At 48.2% G+C, this 12467-nt stretch overlaps 1 protein-coding gene and 1 long non-coding RNA gene across 4 annotated transcripts in view; one reads left to right on the top strand and one right to left on the bottom strand.

Moving 5' to 3' along the window:
* GATA4 (GATA binding protein 4) overlaps nucleotides 1-8685 on the bottom strand; it is a 35308-nt gene extending 26623 nt beyond the window's left edge. For 2 of the 3 annotated variants that reach the window (XM_030448205.1, XM_030448203.1), the window contains exon 1: nucleotides 5747-6475. In XM_030448205.1, coding sequence (XP_030304065.1) covers nucleotides 5747-6272 — 526 coding nt within the window. In that variant the 5' untranslated portion in view covers nucleotides 6273-6475. Of the gene's footprint in view, nucleotides 1-5746; nucleotides 6476-8544 lie in introns of those variants that run through there. The other variant, XM_030448204.1, reaches the window with a different exon arrangement.
* On the top strand, nucleotides 7808-10423 carry LOC115598119. The gene is made up of 2 exons (XR_003987397.1): nucleotides 7808-8070; nucleotides 10304-10423. It is a non-coding gene; the product is annotated as an uncharacterized LOC115598119 (long non-coding RNA).
* The last annotated feature ends 2044 nt before the right edge of the window (nucleotides 10424-12467 follow it).

A 12467-nucleotide genomic window follows, 5' to 3' on the forward strand; every position in this document is an offset into this window, starting at 1 on the left:
CACACTCCCCCACCAAAGGCGTATTTACACCTTCCTGCCAGACAGCAACGTGAATTCGGGATCCATCTACAAGGTGAAGATTTGGCATTTCCAGTCTCTCTCTTTTTTTTTTTTTTTTAAGTCCTCCAGGCATAATTACACACATTTAGCCTCCCCACAAAGCAAGTTGTCCCTGTCACAACCCAACCTTGCCCCTGACACAGATGGGTTTCGGCAGCGTAATCGCATTAATCGGGGGTCACACGTCCTCATCACAGCCCTTTTGTGGCCATCCTGGCAAAAAAAAAAAATCTACATTTCTTCCTCTACCTTCCCAACATGCCTAAATCGGCTGCTTTAAACCCCATGGTTTGAGCCCTCCTGCCCGAACTCCAGACACATCCTGTGGCCCTATTCTACCATCCCATCCCTCCATCCTACAGCCTCAACACAGATCCCTGCCTGGTTTTGCAGCTAAATGAGAGGCGAATGCTTTAAGTCTTTATTATTATTATTATTATTATTATTATTATTATTATTATTATTATTATTATTTTTAAATAGGGTTGTAAAAAATTTGATGGACCCGAGATGTTCAGCTTCATCCCCCCACCTTCCTCTGCCTTGTGCCCCTCTGGGATAGATTGCCAAGCACGGGGAGACTCCCAGATATCTCATTTCTGCACCTCATTTTCAAGAAGGAAACTATAGGGTGGGGAAAGACACACCAGGTTTGTCCATGGGGCAAAGAAATCTGGGCACAAAACCTCCAAAAAGGAGATTTCTTATATTTGCATTCCTTTTTCCTACCCATGCAAAGCTTTGTGGGCCTGGAGGAGCAAAAATTTCAGCCCAGAGCCCTGTGCTGATGATGAAGGTTTCTGCAAGTTTCAGGACTGTGCTATCAAATATCTTTTATTTTAATTCCATTTTCATTAAAATTTCATTTTCCCACCTTTATTTTCCCAGCCCCTGCACAGCAGCAAGAGGCTGCTGTCTTTCAGGCATTAAAAACTCCCTCATCTCACCCGAACAACTCCTTTTTTCTCCCAGTTGGGGTTTAATTTTCTGGTTGGTGAATTCTTGGTGGGTTGTTTGGGTTGGGTTTTTTCAAGGCATCTTGAATTTTACAGCTATCAAAAGCCAGATCCTTTGCTCCTTCCAAATACCCAGCTAGGGTTGGGATAACCATTTCGGGGACCCCTTCTCTGCCTGCCCAAGGTTTTTCCCCATCAGGGAAAACACAGAGGCAGCAGGATCGGGTCCCATTTCCTTTAGGAATCACTCTAGAAACCCTCATCTATATCCAAGGATTTTACCTCTTTCTCCACCTCCAAAAAATATGGAAAGAAAGTAATAAAGAGATCAAAATACCCTTAAAAATAAATAAATTGCTGCTCTTTACAAGGATAAAGACATGTGGATGGGTGAGTTTCAAAATAATTAATCCTGATTTAATAAAGTCTCAGATTCAGGATCCCTCTCCACTGCATCAAGTTTTATGACTTTACAAAAAATTAATGAACTTTTATAATATGTTAAGTGCTACACCGAGGCTGCTCTGTGCCACATCCACAGCTGGATTTGGCAATCAAGTGTAGTTTTTAATTAAGGAATTGTGTTATTAATAATAGATTGCCTACGGACAGGGATATTTTTATAATTGCTGTTGCTTAATTTATAATTTAAAATATACTCTCTCTGGGAATTTTAGAGGGTAAAAAACCCACCAAAACCATAAACCCACCACAAAACAGTTGCATCTGCTTTAGCTCGATCTTGCTCCCCCCCTAATTCTGTGGATTTCATCCCAAATCCCAGACTAACCGGTGACAATTAAATTAGGCAGGAGAGCCGAAGGCGGCTTGAAACCCGGTGGGGGGAACAAAGCCCTGGGCCAACCTTCCCAGCTGGTGAAACCAAGGTGAGAAATGCAAAATGTAGAGATGTGAGGTCCTGCCCGAACTCCAGACACATCCTGTGGCCCTATTCTACCGTCCCATCCCTCCATCCTACAGCCTCCATCATAGGGTTTGATCCCTCCATCCTACGGCCCCATCCCTCCATCCTACGTCCCCATCCCTCCAAGGGCAGGCACAGCAGATTTGTTGGGCTCTCCTCAGCACGGGGAGCAGCCACTTTGTCCTTAGGTTTCTGGGGAAGGTCAGGGGCTGCTTGAGGATTGCAACAAATGCCGATGAATCACTGGAAATGCCTGCCCGGGGGGGATGCTATAGGGCAAATCTCTTCGCATCCCTATGGGAAAGCTTAAGATCTGCTTCACGATATCTCCCCCCACCAGCAGTGGAGAAGACATTTTCCAACCAGCAGCAGTCTTCTCCGGGCTTTGATCTTCCCAGTTGCTGCTGCTGTGTTCGGGGAACCCTCATTCCCACTTCAATAAAACCAAACCTGAAGCACCCACCTGAAGCACCCCCAGCCCCTCGCCACGGTTTAATCCCAACCACATCAACCTCCTGGGTGCCACAGCAAAAGCAAAACCAAGATGGTTTTGGTTTGGTTTTTGGGTTTGGGTTTGCTTTTTTTTTTTTTACCAAAAGCAAAATTACGGGAGGTGGGGATGGCAAACCAGGATCTGGGTTTCCATCCCGATCCAGAAAGGAGCGAACTGGATACGGACGGGCTCCCGTTCTGCTCTCGATCCCCGCTCCCCTCTGCCTGGAAGAAGGGAAAGAGGCAAACTGCCCATTCCTGCTGATTTTGGGACAGATTTCAAGCTGGCTTTGGTTTGGTTTTGGGTTTGTTTTTTTTTTGGCTCTGGCAGGGAATTAAGGAGAGTGTGCAACGGGTCCTTTTCATGCCTCATTAAGTCGGGAATCCATCGTAAACCCCATCCCAGGCAATGCCTGGAGCAAGTTCACTGCCTCGACCTCGCAGGGTCTGATCGTGCTCTTCAGAGTGATGAAATCTTTCGCCAGCCTTACCCTGAAAAGCCCAAATTTGGCATTTGGAGCTCACAGAAGTTTTTTTTTTAGTAGGTTTGATGTGATTTACGCACCCAGGGCTTCGTACCACAGAGCTGCACCGGCGTATTTTAACCCAAGCCAAAATTCCTCTTATTAGAAAAAAATAAATAGAAGAGGAATTTTCCATTTTCGATCATCTTTGCATAGATTTCACTAAACATTTTCCCCGACTTTACAGAAGGAAAAAAAAAAAATGGCACTGCATAGATCTACGTAACTCTCTTTTCGTATCCAGCTACACCTGCATGGAGTTGGTCTTCGTGGTTAAGAAAATGAGAATAATTAATATTCTAATGACCCCGAGGTGCTCTACAATTAGCGCTATCCAAAGGTGTCTGTTCCCCAGGAAGCAAAATCCCTGGAGGAAAATAAGAGCGCTGCAAAAGAAAAATCCCTTGATTTAATCATTCTCGCTCAAAAGTTGGCGTTTCCACCTTGGGATTCCGCATTGTGCAGAGAATAAAAATCATTTTAATCCTAAGGAAAGGCAAAAGAAGGTGTCTGGGCTCCTCTGTGCCAAGACCTGCTCAATGTATTATTAAAATCGGTCTGTGATGGGTACACTCCACCATCGGTGTTTCCCCCACCGAACGCTAAATCTTCCAGTGCCTTCAGGTTTTCAGCCCTCAAGGGATTTTCACTTTTTCTCATTAAAAAACTCACCTTCTTCGTGCTGATAAATGATCATCCAGCCTGGATGTGCTTCCCACAACCCCTTCCATCCCCACAGCCCGTGTAAAGCATCGGGAAGGGACCCGGCAGCAGCCGCATCCCGACTCGGGGAGAAGAAGGAAAGGGACAGGACTGCACCTTAAATTGCTTTCTAGGGGAGCTTACATTCCAAAAAAAAAAAATCCCCGAAACCATCTGAATCCTGAATTTAAAACTTGCCAGTCACCACGCAGTTCTTTTTCAGACGATATTATTTTTTTTTTCCACCATAACCCGAATTTTTTTCCTTTAAAAGCAAACGCTCTTTCCACATTCAAGGCACAAGGAGTAATTAAACCCCCGCAAATAAATCCTCCGGTTTCAACAGTGCCAACACCATGAATCCGGCACCCGAATCAGGACCTGGCCATGCAAAGAGGTCCCAGCTCTTCATTACTAACTGCTAATATTCTGGATTGACTCGACACATTTATTTCAAAAGACCAGATTAAAAAGCACTTTTTGCCACCAAAATTCAGGGCTGAGAGACTTGCAACGTAAACTCCTGCTAAACTCACGGCTTGAAACCTCCCCCCAAAAATCTCTGCTCTCACCTTTAAAAATGCGCCTGATCATTCTGCAACCTCAGCTCTTCATTTGCATTATTTGCAGTTTAAATTAATTAATTTTATGACTAAGAACCCTTTGGAGAAGCCTGCAAAAAAGGTGATTTTTTTTTTCTTTTCACCCAAGGAAGTGATCGCCGAGCAGTCAAATACCACTGCGCATGTGTCTTTGAGGATTACATTCAATTATTATTTGATTATTCTCCTCATCTTGCTTTTTCCCCTAGACTTTCGACCACCTCGTGGCTTCCCAAAACCATTTCCTAGTTGACCAAAATTTAATCCTTACAGGTAATCTGTTCTCCACCTTTTAACACTCAAAGAAAAGCAAAAAAATCTCTGGTACGACAAAGTCTTCACCAATGCCCAACTTTCCTTTCTTTAATGTCTTAAAATAATACTAAAGACCAAGCAAAACTTGCTAGACCCGATGGGAAAATTACCCTCCAAATTTCAGGTTAAAGGAAGAAATCTTTAAACTCATCTGCAGACAAATTTGAGTTAATTTCTGTCTTAACCTCGACCTCAAAGCCGTCAGAAATATCTTACTGGAGAGAAGGCGAGGAGGAAAAAAGGGTTTATGAAACCACGATGTAAAAAGGTGCCCAGCATTTCTCTCCTCCTTTCTCCCTCTTCTGCCATATAAAATTAAAATTAATAATAATAATAATAATGTGATATTTTAAGTCATTTGGGTCGATTTAAGTACCCAAGGGTACTTAATGAAATCAGGAGCTCCGAGATCGGCACAAGAAATCAGGGTTGGGATTTTTTTCGAGGCAGCAAGACCCATAAATACAAAGCTGGATGGTTCAGATGTGCCTGTGAGTCCCTTTATTAATAAATAAAAACGTCTTTCTTTTTGTCCTTCTCCACAGCCCCAGCGGTGCCAAATATCCCTTTGATTTCTCTTTTTCTCGCCTAACCAACTTCTCCAAAAATTAAAGAAAAACGGACATAACATGAAACAGCCCAAAAGGAAGATCTGGGATTCCCAGGCCGAACTTCAGTTTCCTCATTTTCCACACAATTTCCACATTTTACACCTAAACAAGCCGGGAAAGGGGCTGCCCCAGAGCACCGTGGTCCTGCGAGCCGCCGTCATCCTCACCGCATCCCCCAAATCCCCAGCAGGCACTTCCATGGGAGCTCAACACATCCTTTCCTTGCCTCTCCAGGCCTTCCTAAATTATATATATATATTTTTTTCAAAACCGTGGGCTTTGAGGATATTTTGAAACGGTGTTTTGCTTTTTTTTTAGCGGAGAAAAGTACACGAGAAGGGGGGTTGCAACCCTAACACCTCCGTGGCCCCTCCGTAGCTCTGGTGGTGCCATCCTAAACTTCTCCCTACCCAAAAAGGGGTGTGCAGGGGAAAATTGAGGGGGTTGTTAGGGTGAAAAAAACCAAACCCAAAACCCTCCCTCTCCCATCCCAGCCCTGGCTGTGCTCACCACAAACCCAAAACCTTCCCTCTCCCATCCCAGCCCTGGCTGTGCTCACCTATGTTGGCGTGGCGGGCGGCTGCGGGGGTCCCTCGGCTCTGCAGGTTGTGCAGCATGGGGCTGTCAAAGGGTGAAGAAGTCCAAGTGGTGGCCATTTCGGGACTCATATAAGCCGGGTAAGGGCTGGAATAGGAGCTGCCGAACCCCCTGCTGTATTGCTCCCTCCCGTTAGCAGAAAGGTTCAAGGAGCTGCTGTAAGCCACCGCGGCTTCCCGGGAAGAGGTAGCAGGGATGGGGGTGCTGGTGGAGAAGGAGAACCGAGGTGATACTGGAGGGTGAGAAGATCCCGGGTTGTAAGCGGCGGGTTCGGCTCCCGGTTGAGTCCAGATGGAGTGGCTGGAGACGGGGCTGCCTTGCTGGGAAGAGCCGCTGCTTTGGAGGTAAGGAAGGCTGGGGAGCATGGAGGTGACCCTGGTGGTGGGCACGTAGACAGGGGACGCCGCGGCCGTGCTGTGCATGAAGCCACCTGCCCCTTCGTAGGTCGGTGGGCCAGGGTTAGCTGCCATGGCTAAACTTTGGTACATCTCGTGCCAGCACCCCCCAAATCCCAGCCGGGTCCCCGGCCACAATCCAGAGCGATGGAGAAAACCTCAGGCTCCACTTTTCCCCTTGCGACGAGCGGTGGTGGTGGCCGAAGCAGTCTCGAGTGGGCACAGCCTTCCAGCCAAAACCAAAACACCACCAGCGAGGCGATTTACCTCCAAACCTCTCCCCCACCTCCTACTTCCCCCCCCCCCCAACCTCCTCCCCAGCTCCTCCCCACCACCCACCTTCCCCACCACCTTCAGCAGGTCCGGCCACCTCTCGAAGAGACCCCAAGCAAGAAGTCCAGGGGGTCTCTCCAGGAGGGGAAGATTTAGCTCCCGCTTGGATTGAGCTTCTCCCACTGGAGTACATCCATCACCTCCCGCCCCCCCCACCACTCACTCACCCACCCACCCACCCACACCCCCCACCCCTTCACGGTGGGGCTGGGCTGCTTAAAACCCTCCTCCCAGTCTCCTCCCAGTCTTGCTCCAACCAACCTCCCCCCGCCCCGTCCAACAACACCTTCGGAGGAGGCAAGGGAAAGGGGTGAGGGGGGGTGGGGGGGAGATTTAGGGGGAGGTGGCCGGGCCAGGAGCCCACCTCGGGGTGGAGGAGATAAGGAGGTTAGAGCAGTTCAAGGGGGGGTGAAAAAAGCCGGGGCCTGGGGTTGGGGGTTTAACAGCAGGGAAGGTGAGAGACAGCGATGCTCAGTGCTGAGGCCTGCAGCGAAAAAAAAAACAACAAAAACCCAACAAACCCCAAAAAACCACAAAACAACAAAAAAGCAAAAATAAAAGGGGGAAAAAAATAGAAAGAAATCCACAAAACTTCCCACCTTTGTCCGGCAGGTAGGATGGGTGCTTTAAGTTGTTAATAGCCCCCGAGGCTGGGGTTTGATGTGGGTGGCGGGGAGGGGGGAGCAGGACGGGGAGGGGGGGCGATTAAATTAGGCAGATGGTGCAGAAAGGCGAGGAGGAAGGCTGGCTCGACACCCACCCCCTTCCTCGTGTATCCACCCCGTCCCAAGCCTGGCCACGCGTGGAAAAAGGGGTTTTTAAACGGGGAGGTGGGGGATTAACCGCTGCACCCCCCATCAGTGATGCCCAGCCCCACAGATGGGGAGCAGCCCCCTGGTAGCACCCACAGAACTCTCCTTTCCTGCGTGTTTTTATCTCCCCCCACTCCCCTCGATTTTTTTCCATGGGAGAATCTGGAAGCAGAGTGGGTTGACCCACTGGGGAGCAGGGATGCCGTGGGTTTGGTGGGGTGGTATTTGCCAGTGCCCCGAGGGGTGGGTGGGTATGGTGGGTGCTTTTCTCCGTGGATTCTTTTGTGGTGTGAGAGTTTTGGGGGTGGAAAGGCTGGTTTTGGGTCATGGCACGAGCTGCCACCGGGGCCTGGCTTGCGGCTCGTAATGGTGAGACCCAAAAAATGTCAGGAGAGGGGTGAAGATGAACTAACTTTCCCAAGGAAGGTCTGGGAGGGGTGTGAAACCATCCGAGGTGCTTTTTTGTCTCTGCAGATCATGGAGGGATCCTAGAAAACCACCTCACCCCTGGAAAAAGGCTGGATTTGATAAAAGGAGGGGGGGAATTATGTCCGGAGAAATAACTCTTGGGACTGATTTAGATTTAACGAGCAGATTCCCCAGGCCGAACCCCCTCCGCTGGGCTGAATTTAGAAGCAGAAGAGATAACCAGGAGATAAGGACCTGATACCCGGGAGGGCAGCAAGAGAGACCGGCAGGCAGCCCGGAGAGAAGGGGGAGAAGCCAGAGGCAGCGTCGGGAAGGGGGTAAGCATGGAAACGAGCCGGGAAAAAAGGGGTTTGAGGGAGGTACCCCCCCCCCCCCCCAAAAAAAAATAATAATTCAGGTGATAGAGAACAGGGTTCTTGAGAACGGCCTGGGGTGGATGGAACCTTTCTACAGGATTCTCAAAAAAAAAAAAGGAACCCACAGGAGAGAAAAAAAGGAGTGAATGAGTGAATTACCCTCCTGCCTTAATAGTAAAATAAATAAATAAATAAATAAATAATAATAACAATAAAAAATAAAATATTTTTTTAAAAGAGAACCCACCCCCCAGAAAAAAAAAAAAAAAAAAAAGCAAAAAAAAAAAAAAAAAGCAAAATTAAGTCCGTTTTCAAGCCGGTGGAGACAATAGGAGGAAACTTTGAGGGCAACCCAGTAGGAAGGAGCTCGCTGGGGTCCCGGAGTGGCAGCGGGGTGGGGGGACAGGAGTGGGGGGACAGAGAAGAGCTACCCACCTTCGGTGCTGGGGAATGGAAGAGGGGAAAGGGGAGGGGAGGGCGATGAGACCCCCTCTCTGTGGGGAAGGCAGAGAGCTAAGAGCTGTCTGGCTCCTGCCTGCTCCGGCTTCGTTGAAGGGGGAAGATCAGGGGCAGCGGGGGTCTGTTTGAGCCCCTACCCCCTTCCAAACTTGGCTCCCCAGTATGTCCAGGCTCCCCAGTTCCACTCGCTGACTGGTTTACCCACATCACGTGGAAGTGGGCGGTGATGGGAGGAAAGAAGGGGTGGGAGGTGATGGGGGTTAGAGGATAAGGGGGGGGGTTGGTTGGTATCTGTTGCACCATCAGCCGGGCGCCAGGTCTCATTGCTATGCAAAGAAGAAAGAAAAGAAAGAAAGAAAAAAGGATAAAATAATAAAATTAAACAACTGCCACCTCCTAGGGGCACAGCCACGGGGTCAGCCCCACGCTGCAGGCAAAGTCCAGCACCCCACACACAGCCCGTGGGGGCACCCAAATAATATGAAGGATTTACTGGGGGTGGGTGGGATGTGAAACCCCTCCCCAGTCCCATTGGAAGCAGCTCCCTTTCCGGGGGGGTATTTCACGGGGTGGGGGCGATATTTAAGCTTAATTTAAGCACCCTTCCCCAAGCCCTTCATGGTCCAAGCAGAGCGAAGAGGTCGCAGCCGCTCTCCCCTTCAATCCCAGCCTGTTTGGGGGTGCTCCCCTCCCCAAAATGAACACCTTTCGCCAAATTAACCCTCCCCACTTTGGCCTTCCCCCCTCCCTTGCCTCACCGTGCTCCGCAAATGCTGCCGGGTCTAAAGGTTAATGGTGAAGTGCAGCCCAGCACCCCCCTGAAAAATGGGGTCCCACCGGGCACCCAGCTCATGGGGAGGGATCTTCCCCCCGAAAAAGCCTTTTTTTTCATGGGAACATTTAACTCCAGTCTGTGAAATCCGAGGAGCAGTCCCGCAGGCCCGGGAATAACGCTGACACCTTTAGTTTTCCCTATTTTTCCCTTGGAAAAATCGAGGGTTCGATCCAGCTGGAAGGGTGGTGGTGGTGGTGGGGGGGGATGGCAGAGGGTTTTGGGGGGCTCGGGAAAAAAAAATCTCAGGGGGGACTAAAAATCTTCATGTAAAAGAGGCGGAACAGGGGAAAAAAATAAGTGGGAGGAGAGGGATTTTCTAAAGGGGGGTGGAAGGTGAAGGGAGCTGTCGGGGGGTACCCGGGGCAGAAAGAGGGTCCTGGGGGGACGGGAGATCCCCCCCGCATCTTACTCCGAGGGTGTGGGGGTGGAAGGGGCAAACCCCCCCAAAAAAGGGAGATGGGTTTGGGCTAAAAATCCGTGAGAAACAAACAAACAAACCAACCCCAGCCAAATGTAGCCGGGAAGGTGAAATAAAATAATATAAATAAATAAAATAGGAGAAATATCGTCACTGGTGCCTCCCCCTGTGCGTGGCAGATATTTCTGCTTTAATCCCACAGGGGAAAACGTGTCTGTAATAATAATATGGAGTTATAAGTGCATTCTGATGTAAGGATTGGCTATTAATGCATTTTAGATACGTGTCTTACAGATAAAATGGATATTCTCCTACACCGAAGTACAGAGTGTCACCTATATAATGATTTATATCACGCTGTGTGATATAATAATAATAATAATAATAAATAAGCTTATGAGCCCAGGGCTCTCGGCAAGCAAAGAAATAAAGAAAAATTAAATATATCGATGTCTTTTTTTTTTTATCCTTCCCCAAAGCAGCTGTGGATCCAGATGTGCTGAGCTTCGGACATGAGTCCCCCTCTAGAATCCCTGGTGATTTTCTCCACAGAAGCAGCTGAAGTTTCGTTGAATTTCTACTGGATCTCAGCCTTTTCTTCTTTCAAAAAAGAGGTATTAAAAAATTAAAAAGACATAAAAAACCCCAAAATCAAGGCACACCAGCAAAAATCGAATTAAAACCGATTTAATAAACAGATTGAAACTACTCGAGCAGCTCTACTGCGAGCAGGGGAACCTGCTTTGGTTTTGCCTTTTCCAGGAAAAATAAATAAATAAATAAATAAATAATAATAATAATAATAATAATAATAATAATATATATAATTCCGCCGTCAGATTTCCGTGTCCGTGACCCGATCCTGCCTCTTTTCGGGACTTGTGTGTGGGGAAATATTAATGCACACCCCAAAAATCAATGCCGAACCCCCAGCCTTGTGCAAACGAAACTGAGGGTTCGGGTGAGGATGGATTCCGGACCCTCTTGATCCCGAAAAAAAAAAAAAAGCAGAGGATGGGACAGAGCAGAACGGAGCCAGAAGGAAAAAAAAAAAAAAAAATCTCAACTCTTCACTCGCAGATTTTATTTTTTCCCCTGCTCAAAGCGAAGCTTTTAACGAATTTGTAACCAAACCTCGACCTTTCCACTCTTTTTTTCCAGCCCTTCCCCCGCTTCTAGCTCCCGAAAAAGAAATAAATCAATAGGATGCCGGGTTTGCTGGTTGGTTTTTCTTTTTTTCCGCATCGAAGTTTAATTCCGCGGCTGTTTTGTTTTGTTTTTTTTTAAAGAGTTTAAACTCCGGGTGTTGGAAGATGCACCCGCCAGTGAACAACAACCACAACAAAAATCCACACATTAGGAAGAGGGAAGAGAGGGATTTTTGATTGAAGAATTTCTTCGCGGGTTTGTGCTGGAAATTGAACGCAAAAAAAGCCAAAACCCAAAGAAAAATTTATAAATGGATTTAAATGGGAAAAAAAAACCCAAAAAAACCAACAAACCAAAACCAAAATACGGGGGAAAATGGACACAAAAAGTTTTATATATATATATATATTTATTATTATTATTATTCCATGCCTAGGAATGGGTCTGGGGGCTAGGGATGGGTGCTGGGATGGTTCTGGGTGTTACGGGAGGGTTTGGGTCACCCCGGGGCAGTGGATGGGGGGAGCAATTGGTCTCCAAAAATACCTGTGCTCTCGGGTGGGTGGCATTTATCCACAGGTAAAGATCCCTAATTATTATCTCTAGGTATTTAGGGATGGGGGACGCGGAGGTGCAGCCCAGGGGGGTTCGCAAGGCGCTGGGTTGTGTTAGAGCAGCCGATGCAATATGGGAGGTGGAGGGATCCCAAGGGGAAGGGACCAGACCCGGTTGTATCCCTGTTTTTTGGGGAAAGAAAGGCAGGATCAGGCCGGGAAGGGGAGGTAGGGAACGGGATGGGGCTCCCTGCGAGCCCGGAGACATCCCGGGGTAGCACAGCCACCTCCCCGCCCCCTGCCTGACGTTTTTTTGGGGAGGTTGGGGATGGAGTGACCCGGGGAGTGGGGTCACAGACACATCCCTGCCAGGTCCTGCCCTTCCCGGGACTGGCCAATACGAAAAGTAGGAAAATCCCGAGAAACCCCCTCCAAAAAAACCCCACCCGATGGAGAGCGTGGGCAGGAAGAGGGCAGAGCTGGGGGGCTGATTTGTGTTGTCCCCCCTCCTCCCCAGCTTCTCAGATCCTCAGGTCACTTCTTCAGAGCTGCTTTCCTAAACAAATGTCACCGTCTGCAGGGTGACAGTGGTCCTAAAATGCCACCCCCCCCCAAAAAAAAAAAAAAAAAAAATTACACACACCCAAAGACCAAGTTCTGCTGCTTGGGAGCAGGGTGTCTGAAGAGCCTCATGCTCCAGGGACATTTTGAAATCTTTTTTGTCTGCCCTCTCCTTCCCAATACATCCTGCTATTACATTTTTCTGTATTTTTTCTTAATTTTTTCTTTTTGGAAAGAAATACAAATCAATTCCTCCAGGACAAAGCTCTGGGATGCAGAGCTGTGTGGAGCAGCACTTTGTGCTCTGAAGCAGCAGAAAAGGAGAGAGGCTGAGGGTGAGGCTCAGTTCCAGGGTGATTTAGGGTGAGGAAAGATCCAAAAC

This window comes from Calypte anna, chromosome 3 (assembly GCF_003957555.1).
Source record: "Calypte anna isolate BGI_N300 chromosome 3, bCalAnn1_v1.p, whole genome shotgun sequence".
Taxonomy (NCBI): Eukaryota; Metazoa; Chordata; class Aves; order Apodiformes; family Trochilidae; genus Calypte; species Calypte anna.